Here is a 22,672-nt window from a genome sequence, read left to right as displayed (position 1 = left end):
TAATCCAAGAATAATCTTATGCCCGAGATTCATTAGTATTAGATAATTTGCTCTTCACCATTTCTGAATTTATATCTCTGATCTGATCTTTGAATCTTTTTCACATCCTATTGTAATCCATCTATTTGGGGGTTTATAGTACTGTTGTATAACTGTACATATATGAGGTTAGTTTTTCCTTTTTAATTATAAAATAAACATATAAAACCACCAAACAAATGTATAGCTTAGTGGATTATTATAAAACAAACAACCTTATAATCACCACCGAAGTCAAGAAGTAGAACTGGGGTAACTACCCCAGAATACCTCCATGTCAACCCCCTTCCTCCAAAAGTGACCAGTATTCTTTTTTTTTTTTTTGAAACTGAGTTTCACTGTTGCTCAGGCCGGAGTGAAGTGGTTTGCAATCTCAGTTCACTGCAGTGTCCGCCTCCTGGGTTCAACTGATTCTCCTGCCTCAGCTTTGAGTAGCTGGGATTACAGATGTGTGCCATCAAGCCTGGCTGATTTTTGTATTTTTAGTAGAGATACGGTTTCACCACGTTGGTCAGGCTGGTCTCAAACTACTAACCTCATGATCTGCCTGCCTTGGCCTCCCAAAGTGCTGGGATTACAGGCGTGAGCCACCTTGCCTAGCTCCAATATTCTTACTCTAACAGTAATTACTTTCTTTGTAGTTTTAGTACCCAACTCTCCATTCCTAAACACCATAGTTTAGTCTTGCTCTTTATTAAAAATTTGCTAGGTCTTTGAAGTCACTCGGTAGGCATGTTTCCCCTCCATCCCTTTATGTCACGAAGTTTTATCTGTTGAAGGACCCTAGGGTGTGTGACCTGTAGTGTTTCCAGCTGTCTGAATTTTGCTGATTGTCTTCTTTTCCCCCCCCCCCGAGACGGAGTTTTGTTCTTGTTACCCAGGCAGGAGTGCAATGGCGCAATCTCGGCTCACCGCAACCTCTGCCTCCTGGGTTCAGACAATTCTCCTGCCTCAGCTTCCTGAGTGGCTGGGATTACAGGCACGCGCCACCGTGCCCAGCTAATTTTTTGTATTTTTAGTAGAGACGGGGTTTCACCATGTTGACCAGGATGGTCTCGATCTCTTGACCTTGTGATCCACCCGCTTCGGCCTCCTGAAGTGCTGGGATTACAGGTGTGAGCCACCGCGCTCGGCCAATTGTCTTCTTATGGTGCAGTTTACTGTGTTCCTTTGTTCTTGCATTCCTGGAAAATTGATGATTAGACCCAGGTATTTAATCAGACTCCTGTTGGATCCCTTAGGCAAGACTATAGATGGTGTTACTGTTCTTTCTTCAGAAGGCCTAATGTCAGGTTGTCTCTTCCCTTTGTAGTGTTAGTGGCTGCTGAAACTCAGTGCCAGGGTCCTTTCATTCATTGGTGACACTCTAATTCTGTCATTTCTTTCTTAAAAATTGGTATGTTTGTATTGAAATGCTTGATTCATCTCCTATATGGACACCCAGTGGTATGTATCATACAGTATAATTACCTGATTCTTGCCCTTTTTGAGATACAATTCACATACCATACATTTCACCCGTTGAAAGGACATAATTACATGGGGGTTTTTTGTGGGTTTTTTTTTTTTTTTTTTTTAAGAAAATTCACAGAGGTGTGCATCAATTTTTAGAATTTCTCGCTATACCTAAAAGAAACAGCTAACCTCACAGTCATTTCTCCCTATTCTAGACATTTCATAAATGGAATCATACAGTATGTTGTCCTTTGTGGCTGCCTTATTTCACTTACCATGTTTTCAAGGTTCATCTGTGTTGTTGTATTTATCAGTATGTTTATTTTTCTTGCTGAACTACCCATTATTCCACTGTATGGGTAGACCACATTTTATATATCTGTTCATCAGTTGGTGGACATTTGGATTGTGAGCTACTTTGGCTGATATAAATATTGCTATTAAGAACGTTCATACACAAGTTTTTGTGCAGACTTGTGTTTTTGGTATCTCTTGGGCTTATATCTAGGAGTAGAATTGCGAGATCATATGGTAACTTGAGATTCCAGTAATCTTGAATAGCTGCCCTTTTTTTGTTTTTTGTTTTGTTTTGTTTTTGAGACTGGGTCTCCCTCTGACAGCCAGGCTGGAGTACAGTGGCACAATCATGGCTTACTGCAGCCTCAACCTCTTGGGCTCAAGTAGTCCCCCCCCACCTCAGCCTCCCAAGTAGCTGGGATTATAGGCATGTGCCACTACAAAGTTAATTCTTAAAATTTTTTGTGGCGACAGCAGTCTCACTGTGTTGCCCAGGCCATTCTTAAACTCCTGGACTCAAACAGTCTTCGTGCCTCAGCCTCCCAACACTCAGCCTAGAGCAGTTCTTTCCCATGTGATTTGTTGGTATAGGCATAGCTCTTCTAATTTTTTCTTTTTATCTTTTTTTTTTTTCCTCCTTTTGTGGAAAATGGGGTCTCACTATATTGCCCAGGCAGGTCTTGAACTCTCTCTTTGTGTGAGCTGAATACTCTTTGGTTACTCATTTTAGTGAGATACTAGCTTTCCTGGACTTTAAAAAGGTGATATAGCTTTAATAATTTCAGAGTAGCTTTAATAATTTCACAGAGCTCTCTTTTCTGTTATTTTTGTATAATGTTAAGAAGTGTAGCAGCTTACTTTCCGGGAGATTCTGGCTCTCTTCACCTTCACATTTTTAGTTTCTCTTTTCTTGTCCCTATCTTGCTGATTGTGCTTTTCCTCCCAATAATTTCTCCTCAAAATTGGAGTCTTGGAAGAGAACTTTGGGAGATCAATTTCAAAAGTTCCTAGATGTTAGCTTCAGTCTTTTAATCCTTACTCGAGGTCTCTTGCATCCATCTACTTACTGGGCTAGCAAAACTCAGTTTTAGCTGCTGTTCTCACATTGATCTGCCATGATTTCCAGTGAATGTCTTTTGGCTCTTCGAGGTTCTTGTTTTATCAAATCCAGCACATGCCCCATTCCTTTGCATCTTGCTACACTGTGCTGTGTAGTGTTTTATAGTAGTGCTGTGTATTGTTTTATAGTGTCTGTTTTGTCCTCATTCGTATGTATTAGGAATTCCCTAGGAATGGCTTGTCATGTGATTAGGTTGTAACTATCCATGGGGTTTTGGTTTTGCTATCTTGTTGCTCTGTTTTTCTGTGAGGATTTGGCTATCTCCTCTGCAGCCATCATCTCAGAATTCTTAGGTAAGTCACTAAAAGTTTATCTTCATTCCGGAGTTGATACACTAATTTCCAGTGGAACCACAATAGGCTATCATTTAAATGTACTTACAAATACTTCTGGGAAGATGAAGCTGATGTTTTAAAGGAATAAATCACTTGGAAGTTTATGTTAAATAAGGAGGCTTTGGGAGAGTTCATTTATTGATAGGCATTACAAAGTATTTATGATATACTTGATTGATTTTCTCAAATTAATTCTGAAAGCTACCCAAGAACTTCCCCATAAAGCTTTAAGTGTTATTTGAAACAAGCTGCTCTTATCTGCCTTATTACAGGGATGCTGACTTCAGTGACTCTGTATTATTGTACAAATCTTTTGAAGTATTCCTGAGGCTGCTTAAAATTCTTATTGTGAAATTAAATGATTGTGAAATAACTCATACCTTTTCTCTGCATGCACAGATACATGTGTGTTTTAGTCTTGGTAATGTATATGCTTCTCTGGTGGCTCTAGCTCAGTCTTTGTTGAGTCATCGCATGGCAGGAGTTCAAGAGAGTGAACCCAGTCGTGCAAGACCCAAGGCCCATGCAAACCATAGCAAAATTCTAGGCTTGGGTATATAGCATGGAATAGGTTTTTATATTAACAAATGTGCATTGAGTGTTTGCATTAGCCAAGGCACTCGAATGTCTCGGTGTAAAATAAGACAGATTTTATATAGTTTATAAGCTGACTTTCAAAACCATTTTAGAACAGGAGTTTTGTTTTTAGTATTAACACATAAAATTGATTAAGGTAATTTTTTAAGTGAAAATCCAATTAGATCACTGTATTTTATTTATAGACATATATATATATATATATATACACACACACACACATTCTAGGGAGTACATATTTACACATTTTCTAGGGCTAAGGGGAAATAATGGAATCCTCCTTACTAATCTACATTTTTTAGGCGTTAACCTAATACTTTACCCTTAAATAAGCCAAGGTTCCGGTTGTTCAGTGACGTATTGTCTACTCTTTATATGGCTGTATATGAGGAAATAAATGTAATGTGAAGTTCTTCTCTAAATTATTTGGAGCTGATAGAGAAAAAGGAGTGGATGAGAACTGTAGAAGTTCACCTATTCCTTGTTAAAAGTTAAAGATGTGAAGTTAATGACTTGTGCTTAGAAACAATATGCTGTATATTTACATGACCAGTAGGACCATATTATTCCATGAACATTAAATGCATAGTAATATGAAGAGCCATATGCAAAGATGGGACTTATTTTCTTATAAGTAATTAAAACATTAATAGTGCTTTCCCTAAGGGACATGTATTCTAGTGGGAGAGGGAAAAAATAGTGCTTTACTTTAAGGTTGTCTGTTTAATGTGGAAATTACTAGGAGCAGTAATGAATTTGAGCTCTTTTGTGACACCTATGAACATTTAATGCATTTATTTATTTATTGAGACAGTGTGTGTGTTGCCCAGGCTGGAGTGCAGTGGCCCGATCTCAGCTAATTTTTTTTTTTTAAGTGGAGACAGGGTTTTACCCTGTCGGTCAGGCTGGACTCGAACTCCTGATCTCAAGTGATCCTCCTGCCCCAACCTCCCAAAGTGCTGGGATTACAGGTGTGCGTCAGCACACCCGGCCTATTTAATGCATTTTCATTTGCTTCATTCTCTTTAGAATGCCAGCTATGGATTTAAGTGCTGTCTAATGTAATATCCACGTATTAGAAGTGGCTATTGAATACTTGAAATGTGAATACTGCACTGAGGAACTGCATTGTACAACTGCATTGTACTATTAGATTTTAATGAGTTTAAATTCAAAAATTAAAGTGATGTGAAATAATTTATGAAATGCAACTCTTGTTTTTGTAGGACTGCATCTCATTTTGTGTAAATAGTAGCATCTGAATTGAGATACAATTACCAGTGTAAAATACCAAATTTTGAGAGCTTAGTAATGGGAAAAATATAAAGTCACTTTTTAATACTTTTTATGCTTTTCACATATTATTGAGGTAAAAATACATTAAAATTGTTCCCTTTCTTATTTTTTAACATGGTTATTAGAAAATTTTAAATTGTATTTGTGGCTCACCGTGTGTGTGTGTGTGTGTGTGTGTGTGTGTGTGTGTGTGTTTTGTTTTGTTTTTTGAGATGGAGTTTCACTCTTGTTGCCCAGGCCATAGTGCAATGGCACAATCTCTCGGCTCACTACAGCCTCTGCCTCCCAGGTTCAAGCAATTCTCCTGCCTCAGCCTGCTGAGAGCTGAGATTACAGGCATGTGCCACCACTCCTGGCTAATTTTGTATTTTTAGTAGAGACAGGGTTTCACCATGTTGGTCAGGCTGGTCTCAAACTCCTGACATCAGGTGATCTACCTGCCTTGGCCTCCCAAAGTGCTGGGATTTCAGCCTGAGCCACCTTGCTTGGCTTCACATTGTATTTCTATTTGACAGTGATGATGTGGGCTACAGTCATTTGTATCCACTAACAAATAAAATTACTGTTGTCATTCACACTGTAGTAATTCCTTCCAAAGGCAAATGTGCACTTTCAAACTAATCTTACACTGAGGCTTCATTTAGAAGTTGAAAAAAAATGGGAAAGATAATTCTTTTGTGGTCAAAAATCTAAAGATAGTGAAACTATATAGTTCATGCTTGAAACGAAATAGCTGAGAGGGGAGGAAGAGAAAATGCTAAGGGTTTGGAGTCTTTAAATGATGCAAGGATTCAGAGAGGATACCAGGTATTTCCACACACACCCACCAAGGTAGGTATTATAGTTTTTTGTGTCATTATAGCTCAGCGATTGGTGTTTTGAATGCCTAGTATGAGTAACTATTTGAATTGATATGGTCCACTTTATGTAGAGCTAAATATCTGTTAAAATTATTTTTGTTACCCAAACAAGCAATTAATGGTTTTCTGAAGTAATTGCCTTTAAAAAAAAAAATTAATTGCATAATGTAAATTTCAAAAAGTTACTTGCTGTTTAAGAAGTGGATATTCTCAAAACAAAACCTGATTGTACTTTTAAATTTAAAAATGTGTGATAAAGTTATACATGGTTAAGGTGCATATTATTTATTAGTATTTTTTATAATTAGGCTTTTGGTTTCCTTGAAATTTATTCCGTTAGTGCATGTACACTACATCTGTAGAGATCTGGTCAAGCACGGTGGCTAACACCTGTAATCCCAGCATTCTGGGAGATGGAGGTGGGAGGATTAAACCCAGGAGTTCGAGAGCAGCCTGGGCAACTTGGTGAGACCCTGTCACTACAAAAATTAATAAAAAAAGAAAAACAATTAGCCCAGCATGTTGGTGTGTACCTATGGTCCCAGCTACTTGGGAGGCTGAGACAGGAAAATCACCTGAGCCTAGGAGGTTGAGGCTGCAGTGAGCCACGTTCACACCACTGCATTTAAGCCTAGGTGACAGAGCAAAACCCTGTCTCAAAAAAAAAAGAGAGCTAATAAACAGATGCCCCTTTATTTGATATGGAATCTCGCTCTGTTACCCAGACTGGAGTGCAGTGGTACAATTTCCACTCACTGCAACCTCCATCTCCCGGGTTCAAGAGATTCTCCTGCCTCAGCCTTCCCTAGTAGCTGGGATTACAGGCATGCGCCACCACACCTGGCTAATTTTTGTATTTTTAGTAGAGATGAGATTTCACCATGTTGGCCAGGCTGATCTCGAACTCGTGACCTCAAGTGATCCACGTGCCTTGGCCTCCCAAACTGGTGGGATTACAGGCGTGAGCCACTGCACCCAGCCTAAATAGATGTCTTTAACATTAGCTCCTTAAAAAAAAAATTTAGATACAATTCACGTATCATAAAATCTACCCATTTAGAATGCATAATTCAGTGACTCACTTATGGAGTTATACAACCATCACCACAATCTATATTTAGAATATTTTAATCGCCCCGAAAAGAAACCTGGTTTCTATTAGCAGTTTACTAGTTCCACTCCCCTTCCCAACCCTGGGCAACCCCTAAATTATTTTCTGTCTCCATAGATTTGCCCATTCTGGACATTTCGTATAAATGGAATCATGTATATATGATCTTTCACTAGCATGTTTTCAAGGTCCATTGATGGTGTAGAATGTATTAGTATTTCATTCCTTTTTACTGCAGAGTTGGTACTCTTCATCATGTGGCTGTACCTCCTTTATCCATTTATCAACTGATGGACATTTGGGTCGATTGCACTTAACAGCCATTCCACTGGCTATTATGAATAATGCTGCTATGAACATTCATGTACACGTTTTTATATGGACGTATGTTTTCATTTCTTGTGGGTGAGAGATATGTGAGAATGGAATTGTTGGGTTGGTTTGGTAATGCTGTACTCCAATACAGTAATCTTTTTGGATAACTTCTAAAAAACATTTTGTAGAACTGCCATACTGTTTTCCAAAGTAGCCATAGCATTTTGCATTCTCACTGTGTGTGAAGGTTCCACTATCACCGTATTTCTTGTCTTTTTTTTTATTGTAGCCATCCTGATGGTGTGAAGTGATAGCCCCCACTGTATGCATTGTGCTTTTTATGTTCGTTCATGGTGGTATTTGCAGCCCAAACATCAAATTTATTAATATTTTTCTTCTGTAACTTGTGTTCTTGATAGCATATCTAAAAAACCTTTACCTAATCTATGGTCATAAAGATTTATTTCTCTCTTTTTTTTAAGAGTTTTATAGATTTAGCTCTTAAATTTAGGTCTGTGGTTCCTTTTGAGTTTTTATGTGTGATGTGAGTAAGGGTTTGACTTCTTTTTTTTTTTTTTTTTTTTTTGATATTTGAGTATACAGTTGCCCCAGCACCATTTGCTGAAAAGAGTTCATTCCGGACTGAGTTTTCTTGGGATTGTTAGTGAAAATCAATTGATCATAAATGTAAGGGTATATTTCTGGACTCTGGATTCTATTCCATCCCCTTATGCAGACCACATAGCCTTGGTTACTGTAGCTTTGTAGTAACTTTTGAATTCAGGAAATATGAGTCTTCCAACTTTGTGCTTTTTCAAGATTGTTTTGGCTATTCTTAGTACTTTGTATTTCCATGTGAATCATTAGTTTCTGCAAAAAAGAAAGCTGAGATTTTTATAATGATTACATTGAATCTGTAGGTAAATTTGGGTAGTACTGCTATCTTCTTGATAATCTGTTCAAAGGAAGTGGCTGTTTGTAACATTTATGTAGTATATTTGAATACCTGTGCAATGTTAATGTTCTTGTTTCACAATATTATATGTCATTTTATTGTCCTTTTAGTTTTTTAAGAGAAGGGAATCTCACTCTGTTGCCCCCAGGCTAGCCTCAAACCCATGGGCTCAAGCTGTCCTCCCACCTCAGCCTCCCAGGTAGCTGGGACTTAGAGTGGTATTTTTTAGTGTTTATCGTAGGCTGGTAAAAGCTGTATCTATATAAGAGAGAGTAGATAGAGCCTTAAATATGAAATACTAAGTATACTTTAAAGTTGTTTTGTTTTTTTGTTTGTTTGTTGTTGTTTTTTTTTGAGACAGAGTCTCACTCTATCACCCAGGCTGAAGTGCAGTGACACTAACTGCAACCTCTGCCTCCCAGGTTCAAGCGATTCTCCTGCCTTAGCCTCTGGATTAGCTGTTATCACAGGTGCGTGCCACCACACACTAATTTTTTTGTATTTTAGTAGAGACAGGGTTTCACCATGTTAACCAGGCTGATCTCGAACTCCTGACCTCAGGTGATCTGGCCCGCTCACCTTGGCCTCCTGAGGTGCTGGGATTACAGGCGTGATGGCACCGCTCCTGGCCAGTATTTCTTCTTTTTTAGAAATGTTCATAATGCCCAGGTACTCCCCACAAAATAATTTTTAAATGCCAGGTTCTATAAAGCATATTCCATATATTGTTTACATATAATATAGTTACTCTGGAAATCAAGCCTTATTCATTTAATTAGTACTGCTTTTCAGCAATATTGAATACTAATGTTTTGGGGCCATTATTAAGCCAACTTTCTTTCAAATGTAATTAAGCATCTTAACATCCAGCTTGAAGAGTTTTCTAATTCTTAATATAAATTTTCTTACACGTATTTCACTCACACATAATTATTTGGATAAGAAAACAACTAAAATGCCAGGCTGGGTTAATAACATTTTCTGCAGTTCCTTAATGCTGGTGTTTTTAGTGCAGTCGAATTAAGGATATATACCACTTTTTTGTGGTTTTTTTTTGAGACAGAGTTTCGCTCTTGTTACCCAGGCTGGAGTGCAATGGCGTGATCTCGGCTCACCGCAACCTCCGCCTCCTGGGTTCAAGCAATTCTCTTGCCTCAGCCTCCCAAGTAGCTGTGACTACAGGCGCGTGCTACCATGCCCAGCTAATTTTTGTATTGTTAGTAGAGACGGGGTTTCACCTTGTTGACCAGGATGGTCTTGATCTCTTGACCTCGTGATCCACCTGCCTCAGCCTCCCAAAGTGCTGGGATTATAGGCGTGAGCCACCGCGCCCGGCCAGATATAAACCACTTTTTAACAATGTGCTGGATTTTTAGTTTAATAGGCTCAAGCTTGGCAAATGCCAATTAACAAATGGGCACTTTGATTTATTCCACTTCCTTCTTTGTGGGCTTGTTACCTCTCTTGTCTTTCCTCTACTTTCCTTTTCTTATTCTAAGACCTTCTTTCTATTTATCATGTCTCAAACTATAGCCTTAGCAAGAAATTTCCAAATTCTGAGCTGTAATGTCTAGAACTTGCTGAATACTTTATTCATGAAGTCCTTTTCAAGGCACTGAAAATAGTTTTCCTAGTGTTAGGGTTGGATAGGGGGGTGTTCAGGGCAATTAAGGGCAAGGGGAGAAATGGCATCACTAAAGGTGAAACACAAGAACAGATTAAAATGAACCTGTTGGTAATAGTAAATGAAAAAGCAAACTTGGAAGCCTTTTCTTTGCTTCTGTTTGGGTTTTTCTGGATTCGGAGATTTTATGTTGAAGTGTAATCAAATAGATTTGGCTGGTTCTTAAATACAAATGCACCCGCCAAGTGCTTGTACAGGATTAATTATTAATATTAAGAGAATAAGGACTAGAGTGACTCATTGAAACTGAATAGAGCCATCTTCGGTAACTTAGAAATTACCCAGACTTTCTGCTAATTCAGCCTGACCTTGCCTCCAGCCATCAGTGGAGAGTGAACGATATCAGCAGTAAAAAGGTATCAGAAGCAGAGAGGGAAGACAGCAGCAAGAGGTGATAAGATGGAGAAGGAAGGAGTCAGATCAGGAGGTAGGAATGGAAATAGACAAAGAGAAGGAGCGAAAAGAATATGGATGTAAATCATTGAAGTAATGTCAAGTATCATAACTTCAGTGTTTGAATATCCTTGCTTAGACTGCAGCAGGACAGCAGGACCTTCCAAGAATTAAGTTTAACCTTGGAAGGAAGAAGGTGAGCAAAAGAGAAGGGAAGTTTAAAAATATACTTGTTAAATTGCTTTTTAAATTTAAGATCAACATTAACAATGTACAATTTTTCAACAAAGTAATAATATTTGAGTCATATTACTATGAAACACTGTTCTAAGTCCTGTACGTATTGGTTCATTTAATCCTCACACAACTTTACAAGCAGACAGTATTAATATTTCTCTTATTTTACAGATGTAGAAACAGAGCCACAAAGAGAGTAAGTAATATGTCTAGGCTAGTCAGATCATAGAGCCAAATTGCATTTGAGGCAGCATGACTACAGCTGACTGTATTTCTATAAAAATTTGTCTTGTTTTGAGAATGTTACATTTCTTTGAAATAGTTATATATATCTGTTAGAGTAACAAATTCATGACATTATTCAGAGTTCAAACAATTGTAGACACCATTCACATCAACTTCTACTTTTTTCCTTTCAGAATAATTTGAGAACGTTTATTAAACTAGGTCCAGAATACAAAAATAGATAGTGCATGGTCCCTGTCCCCAGTGAACTGAATCTCAGTTTGTAATTGTTTGGTTACTCGAACCAAACCAGTTGTACTTCTCCAACAATACTAGTGTCAATTATTTGGCTTGAACGAAGCTTGAATGTGCCAGTGAACATTTGCTGGCTTCAAAAGTATGCTCACCTTTAAAAGCTATGGATCAACTAGTAGTAATTCTGTTACCTAAAACATTTGGAATTCTTTTAGGCCTCACGACAAAATCAGCCTTCTATACAAAAAGCTGTAATAGCTAGTTTGATCACCTTCTTGGTCATCCTTGAAATTAAAAGCCTTACATGGATATTCACAAAGTATTTATCGAAAAAGATGTTTTGTTTTGTTTTTACAGCCTTGATAGAGGGAAATGTTTGCAGGTTATAAAGAAGGAAATGTGAATGGAGTTAGTGGCTTTCACCAGGATCTTTGGAACAGTGTTGGGTATTAGTGTTGCACTGGAGGAGGATGAGAATTAAGCCCTGTTTAGAGGGAACAGAAAGACTTCTGTGAGGAGTGTGGGTAAACAAATGAGCCTACCCTGAATATCACTGCTTGGCTCCCTGAATACTTAATTTTTGAAGTTATTTATATAATTTTAGAATGATTAGTACACATTCTTTATTTCTTTTGAGACTATCTTCTAAGGAGAAAGGCTGTGAAATTGGAAAGTATTTCTTGATAAGTGTCTTTTATGCAAGTAAGAGAAATTTTGGATCATCTGACAGGAAGTTTAAATACTAAATTCAGTCTAATTTGACTTTTGACTTGAGCCTCTATTGCTTTGCTCTGACAAATGGTTTTAGCATTAGAAGGCTTGATTAGACATTACTCTGTTAGACATTAATAAGAGGAAAACTGAGAGTGTCTTTATTTTCTTGAATGTCTTATGTGGCCATTGGCTCTCAGATTTTTATAGTGGCATTTAGAATACTTTGAATTTAATATTGATGTCATTATATATTACCCATATCTCATTCATTCAGCAAATTGAATCACAGCCAAATAGTGCTAAATACTGGGAACACAAATAAGTAACTCTGTTCTGTGGTCAGGCTACTTCCAGACTAAGTTACTCTTTTGAGTATTCTTAATTTTTCTAATCTTTTTCTTGTTGTAATTTTAAAAGGAAGAAATAAGTTGAAAGTCCAAATTAAAATTATTCACTCATTTTAGCGTAACACTATTTCTGGTTCTGGGAAATTTTCTTCACCTCCAGTTTGGCATTATTTCTGTATGGTAATTATTGACTCCCCCAAGATATAATGAGACTCAAATATTCACCTCTTGAAAAGTGGGTACCCAAATCTTGACATTTAGAAATTGTCTTCTCATGGGAAATTTCTTGTATGTAATCTTGAAACATCTGAGTTTATTTTATGCCTATTTTCTGAGTCCACAGTTACTTGGTTTGTTATTAATTTTAGGGGTAGATATTCAAACTTGATATTTTTCTGTCTTAGTTAATATCTTTGAAATGCTGTGTTCTTATACTTTCATCCCAAGGACCTAATTTACTAAGCTTAAAAAAAAAATGCTGGTTTCTGGATCTCTGATTGGCAAAGCTTCTACTATCTTGGTTTGTATTACATGCTTATATCCTGGTGTTATAGCTGCTTTTATTGTTGCTATAGTTAAGTAATAGAGATAATTAAGAAACAGTTTATGTTCAGAATCCTCCTTGTCTTGTCCTCTAGATGCTTTTTCTATCCCTTCAACAAGGTAGTAAAGATAGGTATCTTGCTGTGTGGCAGTTACAGCCACACAATGAATCATTGCTTGATTTAAAAGAGCACTAGAAGATGGTGACTCTGTGCCTAGAAAAAGGAGTATACTGGATAAATTGGACCCGCTTCTCTCTCCCCCCACCCCCGCTCAGGTATAGCATCATCTTTTTGCTTGAGGTATTTTTTTCTTTGCCTCTACAATGTGCAAATTAATATTATTATTATTTTATTTATTTTTATTTTTTTGAGACGGAGTTTCGCTGTTGTTACCCAGACTGGAGTGCAATGGCACGATCTCAGCTCACCGCAACCTCCATCTCCTGGGTTCAAGCAATTCTCCTGCCTCAGCCTCCCGAGTAGCTGGAACTACAGGCGCACACCACCAGGCCCAGCTAATTTTTGTATTTTTAGTAGAGAAGGGGTTTCACCATGTTAACCAGGATGGTCTCGATCTCTTGACCTCGTGATCCACCCGCCTCGGCCTCCCAACGTGCTGGGATTATAGGTGTGAGCCACCGCACCCAGTCTGCAAATTAATATTATTTAAACTTTCTCTTATTTGGCATTTTTAGTATGTTAAATCAACTTTTTAATATATCTTTTCCCCTTTTCCCTTTGTTCTATGTGTAAAATGAGTAAAACAGATTTTATAAAGTAGCACTATTTAATGAATAACTTTATTAAAACTATTAAACAGTCTAGTCATAGCCCAACTCACAGTTCGTACTATTAATATTGCTTTCCTTCCTTGCACACCTCCCTTTTAGAAAATAGAGGGTTTTGGCCTGGTGCTGTGGCTCACACCTATAATCCCAGCACTTTGGGAGGCTGAGATAGGTGGATCACCTGAGGTCAAGAGTTCGAGACCAGCCTGACCAACATAGTGAAGCCCAATTCTACTAAAAATATGAAAATTAGCCTGGTGTGGTGGTGCACGCCTGTAATCCCATCTACTCAGGAGGCTGAGACAGGAGAATACCTTGAACCCAAAAGGCAGAGCTTGCAATGAACCAAGATTGCACCACTCCACTCCAGCCTGGGCAACAAGAGCAAAACTCTGCCTCAAAAAATTAAAAAAGGAAAATAGAGGGTTTTTCAAAATGTATTTGTTTTTAAATCACCAGATTTTTATATTTTCTGCAGATAATATCGCCTACTGCGTTATTTTTGGCTGCAAAAGTGGAAGAACAGGCTCGAAAACTTGAACATGTTATCAAAGTAGCACATGCTTGTCTTCATCCTCTAGAGCCACTGCTGGATACTAAATGTGATGTATGTAAATACTTGGTTTTTAATTTTTCTTTGTAAATTTGAAACTTTTTCATAACGTAGGCCTAATAAAAACACAGTTCAATTAGTGTTGCTTCTAAATGCTGCTTATTTTTATTACCTCTTAGGAATGCAATGCTAGGAAGCAGTCTGGCAGAAAAACATTTCATGTATATTCATGAATTTGGATGTCATTCTGAAATAGAAGGCTTTGGTTCTAGATGCCTTGTAGATTCAAAGATACTTTGTTTCACATTTTGTTGTTCAGAGTTATGACATATGTAGAGGATAAGTCATATCACCTCCACTGATAGCTGTATTTGAGACCAGAATATAAATAACTCTTAAATTGACAGAAGATGAAGGAACAGAAAGTCTTTTGAATTTATCCCTAGACGAGTAGTCTTTTTAAAGTATTTTTCCTTTTTTAGTGCATGTACTACTACTTATCTCTCTGATACATAAAGCTCATTTTACTATGCTTTCATGAGTAGCATTCTTTTAGTATTTTAATTTTCCAAAAGAGTAATGTCACTTTCCAGACAACTTTTCATCAACATTGTAATAAACCTTATTTGAAAGAACTATTTTAAATTTTTCTGACATCTTAAGATGGAAGTTAGAATTGTGGCCCTTTAAAATCATTTTTCTAGCATCCTGGGTTGCTTAATCAGGAACCTTTATTCATTAAATGACTAACAGATTATATTAATTGAAGTTGATTTAAGTTGAAGTCCAGATTAATTTAAGCTTTAATGGAACTATATCTGATTTTATTAATGGCAAGTTTTATCATAGATTTTGGCTTTAAGGGAGTAAACTGTTAATGTAGCCATTAAATAATAATGAGTTTGTCATTATTTAAAGATAATTCAAGCTGTTTCTATTAACTATACGAATTCAGAATTATTTCCAGGGGTACTGTTCAAATAATAGAAATTCACTATGTTTTAAAAATCAGCTCAGTGACCTTTCAGAATAGAGCATAAATAAAATGAAAGGTGCTTTTACTCTCTGGCTTTAGCAATATGTCCTTACAAAAATGAATATAGGTATATTCATATAGGTAATATAGTATTTCCTTATCACCTTGGTCAATTGTCATGATTTCAGAATAAGATAGCAGTAAATTTTTCATATCCTTTATTTTCAGAGTAATTGTAATGGAAGGATAATTTCTTGCAATTGAGTAAGATGGGTTTCTGGTATTTATGTCCCCATGGGTATGAGATAAATTATTTTGGTATGTTTGGTCACTCCTGAGGTAGCAGAGAAGTTAATTCTGGATTAACTCCCTGACTTACTGTGACTTTCAAGGAATTACCACATGAAATGTCCTAGAGTGAGTTTGTAAGCCAGGTTTGAGTTCGATGTTTTTAGTTGACTTGGTGCTTCCTGTCTTTAATATCTCTTGAAGCACCAATGCCTAGAATGTTTCACTTTACAGACTGTGTACATCTTAGTTCAGTTAACTTACCCCCTTTCATATTGTTTACTTTTTCGTTTTTTGCTGTTTGTTTCCTGTTGTAGAAAATAATTCATTTCAGATTTGCTACAGAATATATGTTTTCTCTGTTACCCTCAGTTTATTTTCTCCATATTTCCAAACTATTGCAGTTCTTTTGTAATCAACCTGTAATTCTCACAAGATGTAACAGTCATGTAGTCTAGTAAAGTTATTTTTATTTTAATCAATTTGATAATATTTTTATCAAACAGGCTTATCTTCAACAGACTCAAGAACTGGTTATACTTGAAACCATAATGCTACAAACTCTAGGTACGTACTTATATCAGATAATGGCTTTTTGTTTGTACTTCAATAAAGTATTCTAAATAAGAGAAAAGATTTCTGAAATAATTTTATTATTGAAGAAAGTTATTTTAAAACAGATTTTAGACCAGAATACAATTGCTGGGTTATGAGGAAATTACTTTTCTAGAATTTAATTTCATTTGGCGTAATTAAATTAAATGGTAAACATACCTTTCAGTGTGATTTCCTAAGTGTTCGGGTAGTTGAAGTACTGTGCTTCACTCTGGATTTGCACTGGAGAGTAAAATGCTCCTTTAGGGCTGTTTCATATTGTGATGTGGACAGGCATACACAGCAATCCTTGTTCTCCTTGAGCTTCCAGTCGGTATTTTATGAGTATATCGCATGATTTTTAATGTGACATATTATTTAAATGTCGGTCATCCTTTTCTGAAAGTTATATCTTTGTATGCAAGTTCATTTACTCCCACCATTCACCTTACTCAGTTTACTGAAATTGAGCCCTAAGAAAGTGATGGCTTATCCAAAGTCATATTAGTTCTAGAAGAACCTACCAGGATGTTTGAGGAAGAACATGGGGTTTGGGGAGATCTGAGTTAAAATCTGTAGGCCTCCGACTTGCTTTGTAAACTTGAGCAAAAGTTCCTTTACCTGTTGTACCTTTCATTCTGTGGAGGTAGAAAAGTATCTGTATCATATCATGAATTTGTCATTTTTAAATTTATTACTCCATTCCCAGATGTTGAATAGAAGTGTGATAAATCAGTCACAACTTTCTGTTGTGACAGACTCTTCATTACAAAACTAGCTTGTGTGAAATACATATACAGTTGACCCTGAAACAGCACAAATTTGAACTGCATGGGTCCACATGAATTTTTTTCAATAAATAATATTGGAAGATTGGAATTTGCAACAATTTGTAAAACCTGTAGATGAGCTATAGCCTGGAAATAATTGGAAAAAATAAGAAAAAGTTGAATATGTCATGAATGCAGAAAATATATGTAGATATTAGCCTATTTTATCATTTACTGCCATAAAATATACACAAATTGATTTTTTTAAAAGATAAAAAAAATTTTTTAATGTAGGCACACAAACACAGACCATACGTGGCTCTATTCTCAGGTAAGAGAAAATGTAAATAAACATAAACAAATGTAAAGGTACAGTATTAAGTCACATAAAATTAACTTTAGTACATACATAACTCTACTGCTGTGATAATTTTATAGCCACCTCCTGTTGGTATTGAAAAGAGCCCCCATATTATGAGTATCCATTTAAAATGCTGTGTGACTCTTGTCATCTCTGAACAGTTTGTCTCTCCAATAAGTCACATATCTCAGTAAAAGCAGTTCTCGAATAATTTTTACCGTATTTTATGCAATACTGGAAACTTTGATTAATACCATGGGACCCATACAAAGTGCCCCTAGTGATTCCAGAAGTGCTCCCAAGAAGCAGTTAAAAGTGATGTTAGAAAAAAAACGTTGAATTGTTTGATATGTGCTGTACGTTGAGGTCTGTAGCTACAGTTGCCCACCATTTCAAGATGAATGAATGCAGTATAAGGTTCATTGTGAAAGAAGAAAAAGACATTAAGGAAGCCATCGCTGCAGCTATACCAGCAGACACAAAAACCTTGCACTTTAATCTCATAATGAAAATGCAGCTTTTATGTAAATGCAGGATTGCTGCGAGAAAGGCATGCCTATGAACTCTAATATAATTTAAGAGAAGCTTAAAGTAAAGGGAAGGTGAAGGATCTAAAGCCAGAGAATTTAACCATAGTTAAGTCTTAGCAGGGAGTACGTGGATTTTCGACTGCGTGGGGATCAGCACCCCTTAGGGCCCGTACTGTTCAAAGGTCAACTATAAATTATTTGAAGTTTCTATAAAATAAAAAGATACTAAAAATGTGAGGATCTTATTTCTTCCAAATTCAGTGATTTAGCATCTTAATGTTTTACTGTATAAAATTATATAAATTTCATTTAGGTAAAAAATTGAAAATTAAAAACTATAAATTATTACAAAATACAATGCAGTTATTTGTTATATAAAATACCGTAATATCCATATTGTTTATGACGTATTCTTAAGCCCAGAGAATGCAAAGTGTTATTTTAAGGGGAACATTATAATTTAGAAGATAGTCCTCTGTGGTTTTATTTAAAGTATTTTGCATATTTAATTACAGTATATGTATAGACCACACAACAACTTTATAAATCTAGATTACCCATTTATTAGGATTTTATTTACTTACTGCTTCTGAAGACAACCAAATGTGATTTTCACTTTTAATAACAACAGAAACATTGCCACACCTAAGGGTTGATTGCACTTTGAAAGCTTTTAAACATTTCATCTTTGGTATTAGAAACAGTGGTTTAAGCAGTCTTGAGACCTATATGATTTGTTTGTCATATTTTCATTATTAATGAAGTGTAGTTATAAGTAGTTAAAACCCTTTGATCTACAGTGCCGTATCATTTAAAAGCTCATTTCTACCAGTGTGGCCCAACAGTTACGTTTATGAAAACTGCACTTTTCACGTCTTATGAAAGAAAGCTTTGGAATATTAAGAAAGATATTGTGTAGTTGAATTCTCTCCTTAAATTGTGGGACCAGGTTAACAATTGTATTTGCCATTTGTTTTTAACTTTAAGATAATCCCAAGTCATTTATAATTCAGAATTTTGAATACATTTACCCTTGGTCTTTAACTTAATTTTCATAATTGAGACATTGTATTTCAGAAGAAATTATATGTTGTCTTTGGAAAAGTAATGAGGATGTCAGTGATGAGAAACTTTAACTTAATGTATTAAATGTTTATGGCATTTCTCAAGCAGGTATTGTGGTAAGTGATTGGAAAAAAAGTGCTTATCATTTCAGGTTTTGAGATCACCATTGAACACCCACACACAGATGTGGTGAAATGTACCCAGTTAGTAAGAGGTAGGTGATCCTTGAAACTTTTCAGATAAGTATTAATGCTTTTTATTATCTATAATTGATTTGGATGCTATTTTGTTCTTCTAGCCTTTTGTTGAGTTTCATTAAAATTAGTGGGAAATGTCATTTTTTAAGCATTATTTTTTAGTGTTCTACATCTTCACTTATTCATCTACTTCTATTTGTGATTCTGCCTGGTATGTTAGCTTCCTTTAAGGATAGGTAAGAATCTCATTTCACCAAACTTTGGAGGGCTTCCAAGTGTTAGGCTCTTATGTATCCCTCATTGAGCTTTGCTAGTTCCAATTTCAGTCTGGTGTGGGCCAATAGTGCATAGGTGCAGAAAATATATTAATTTGGGTTTGTGTCAAACTTTGACTTTTTGAAAAGTGGTAACAGTTGAATAATTTTGAGGCCAATCTCAGACCTTTCAGATAAAAATTGCCTGTGTTAAAAGATTTGTTGACTGGATACAGTGGCTCACACCTATAATCCCAGCACTTTGGGGAGGCCGAGGCAGGACGATTGCTTGAGCTCAGGAGTTGGAGACCATCCTGGGCAACATGTGAAACCTCATCTCTACAAAAAACGCAAAAATTAGCTAGTTGTGGTGGCACGTGCCTGTAGTCTCAACTGCTCAGGAGGCCAAGGTGGGAAGATGGCTTGAGCCCAGGGGGCACAGGTTGCAGTGAGCCCAGGTCATGCTCCTGCACTCCAGCTTCGGCAACTGAGTGAAACCCCTTCTCAAAAAAAAAAAAAAGGTCGGCTGGGCACAGTGGCTCAAGCCTGTAATCCCAGCACGTTGGGAGGCCGAAGCGGGTGGATCACAAGGTCAAGAGATCGAGACCATCCTGGTCAACATGGTGAAACCCCGTCTCTACTAAAAATACAAAAAATTAGCTGGGCATGGTGGTGCGTGCCTGTAATCCCAGCTTCTCAGGAGGCTGAGGCAGGAGAATTGCCTGAACCCAGGAGGCAGAGGTTGCGGTGAGCCAAGATCGTGCCATTGCACTCCAGCCTGGGTAACGAGCGAAACTCTGTCTCAAAAAAAGGGGGGGGGGTCATTTTTTGGGGAAGTGTTTTGCCCATGATCATTTGGGCAAACTAAAATTGGTTTAATATATTTTTCAAGGGTTTTTGACGTTACTAAAAGTGGTTTCCTTTTTGTGTATAATGGAGAAATAATTATAAAGCATAATACATATAGTTTGTGATATGCCTGTTAAGCCTTTTATAACAAGAGTACTTGTTAAAATTCTTGCTATCATGCTTGTGAAGTATCTGGTAATACCTGATTTCTCTACTCCTAAATGAATCCTGTGTATCTGTTATATCCCTAAAAACATTTTTTAAACAGCTGTATGTTCTACTTCTATTTTCCTCTTTCCATTTCAAGTGTTAATGTATTCATAGCAACCACTTTGGACCTGTAGTGTGCCATTTTCTGTTACTTCCTTTTTGAAAATAGAATTTTGCAATTTGATTCATTTTCTACCAAGCTTTTTTGTCCTAATCAAAATGAGTAAGACTTTTGAAAGTCTTTTTAGTATTTACCCTAAGTAGTTTCACATTTTACTCATTATAAATTGAATTCATTTTATACCTAGTGATTTTTTATGTTAGTGGCTACATTTTTTTAAAAACTGATAGTGTCGTTAAGAACTAGATGTCTGAAAATCCAATTTGTATTTTTTAGAGTAGCATACATTATCATTTGTAAGCTAGAGTGTATTTAACTGTGGTTCCTGTTCTTCATAGTTATATGAATGTGTTTTATAGCACATTTTCATTTCAATACTACATTATAGCATAGAATTATATACATAACTAGCTACAGATGTTGAATTCAGAAAAAAAGATGCCAGGTATGGTGGCTCATGCCTATAATCCCAGCACTTTGGGAGGCTGAGGCGGGTGGATCACCTGAGGTCAGGAGTTGGAGACCGTCCTGGCCAACATGGTGAAACCCCATCTCTACTAAAAATACAAAAATTAGCCAGGCGTGCTGGTGGGCGCCTGTAATCTCAGCTACTCAGGAGGCTGAGGCAGGAGAATTGCTTGAACCCAGGAGGCGGAGGTTGAAGTGAGTGGAGATCACGCCACTGCACGCCAGCCTAGATGACAGAGCAAGACTCTGTCTCAAAAAAAAAAGTTGAAAAGGGTAAGCTAAACTTTGTTAGTATTATAGCCATATAATTTTCTTAATTGAGAGTCTATTAAACATTAGTTTGAAGGAAGTACTAGTATATGCTTAAAAATATTACTTACGAAATTGGATTTTGAAATTGGAAATTCAAATTTCATCTGCTGTGAAATTTGAGTCAGTTTTAAATTGCTTAACAGATTTTCTGTTTTTTTTTTTTTTGTTAGGGAGTCTTGCACTGTCAGCTGGGCTGCAGTGCAATGCAGTGGCGTGATCTCAGCTCACTGCAACCTTCGCCTCCTGAGTTCATGCAAATTCTCCTGCCTCAGCCTCTCGAGTAGTTGGGATTACAGGTGTACACAACCACACCTGGCTAATTTTTGTGTTTTTAGTAGAGATGGGGTTTCACTATGTTGGCCAGACTGGTCAAAAACTCCTGACCTCGTGATCCACCTGCCTCAGCCTCCAAAAGTGCTGGGATTACAGGTGTCGGCCACCGCGGCCAGCCCAGAGGTTAATATTTTTTGTCCATGTTCTCTTACAAATAAAATTTCTAGAGACATGAAGTCAGTTTGCTTGAAAAATGAAATAGTGACTTTTCAAACATTTACAAAAACTATGAATTTGATAAATCATCCAAAACAAAATATTTAGACCAGATTTTTTGTTGTTGTTAATGTTAAAATGTGACTGATTCTTAAATTTGAGTACAAAGCACATATATGTTTAATGTCACTTTGTCTGACTAACATTTCAGGTAACTATAGAATATATCTCCATTTTAAAAGTATTCTTTCATGTGTGGTGTCTCTTTTTTCTTTGCTCTTTTACACCTTTCAGCTAACAAAGCATTTCCCCTCTATTCTTCTCTGTTGCACAGTGACTGTTTCTAGATCACTGAATTTAGATACATTCCTAGGTGAAAACTGCTAATGGCATTTTTAAATTATTATTTTTTTCTTCTCTATGTATTTTTATTCCAGAGGGGGAGGGGAAAATAAATTTGGTTTCTGTAGTCTTTTTCCCCCCTCTGGAGATGAGAAAGTTGATAATATGCTACTTTGCTGCAGAATTGGCTAATGTCATTTTACAGGGACCTTCACTTCTGTGATTTCTCCTTCCCTCCCCACCAGGAAAGTCACACTGCCTCCAAGACATCTGATGCTTTGACACTCTTCCTTAGCACAACTCTGCTAAACCCAAATCCCTTTTGTAAAACCTTTATGTTGATGATCCACATGGGGCAGCAGGGATTACAGGTGCCATGAATAAAAAATAGGGGATGGGGAAAAAACTTGAGGACTGTTAGAGGGGTGGAGTTGAGATAAACTGATTCTAGGTGAGAAGAGGGGAAAGGTGTGTCGGTGGTTGTGAATGTAATTGGGAAAAAGGGAAACTGTGAAAAGGACATCCCTGTTGGGAAGACTAAGAGGCAGAATAAGGGGAGGGAAAACTCTTCGGTGTCCTAAGCTAATTAAAAATTGCTTTTCTGTTGGGGACCAGTGTTGAAGTGTTCTGATCCTCCCTAGAATACCTGTATCTTTTCTAAGTTTGTCTTTAATTAGATTCTATAATTTGAAATAAAATATAGTGGAGCCTCCTGTATACGCATA

At 36.7% G+C, this 22,672-nt stretch overlaps 1 protein-coding gene across 7 annotated transcripts in view; it reads left to right on the top strand.

Moving 5' to 3' along the window:
* Positions 1-22,672, top strand: part of CCNT2 (cyclin T2) — a 42,442-nt gene that overhangs the window by 4,611 nt on the left and 15,159 nt on the right. For 4 of the 7 annotated variants that reach the window (XR_620984.4, XM_002749491.6, XM_008998981.4 and 1 more), the window contains 3 exons: positions 14,047-14,175; positions 15,892-15,952; positions 18,857-18,919. Coding sequence is in view for 4 of the 7 variants with exons in the window: in XM_002749491.6 (XP_002749537.1) it covers positions 14,047-14,175; positions 15,892-15,952; positions 18,857-18,919 (253 nt within the window). In the remaining 3 variants the exon portion in view is untranslated. Of the gene's footprint in view, positions 1-8,802; positions 8,851-14,046; positions 14,176-15,891; positions 15,953-18,856; positions 18,920-22,672 lie in introns of those variants that run through there. The other 3 variants (XM_078327936.1, XM_054257688.2, XM_054257689.2) reach the window with 3 other exon arrangements.

Source organism: Callithrix jacchus, chromosome 6 (assembly GCF_049354715.1).
Source record: "Callithrix jacchus isolate 240 chromosome 6, calJac240_pri, whole genome shotgun sequence".
Lineage (NCBI taxonomy): Eukaryota > Metazoa > Chordata > Mammalia > Primates > Cebidae > Callithrix > Callithrix jacchus.
Note: the sequence above shows the minus strand (reverse complement) of the source record. Positions and strands in the feature narration are given on the sequence as shown.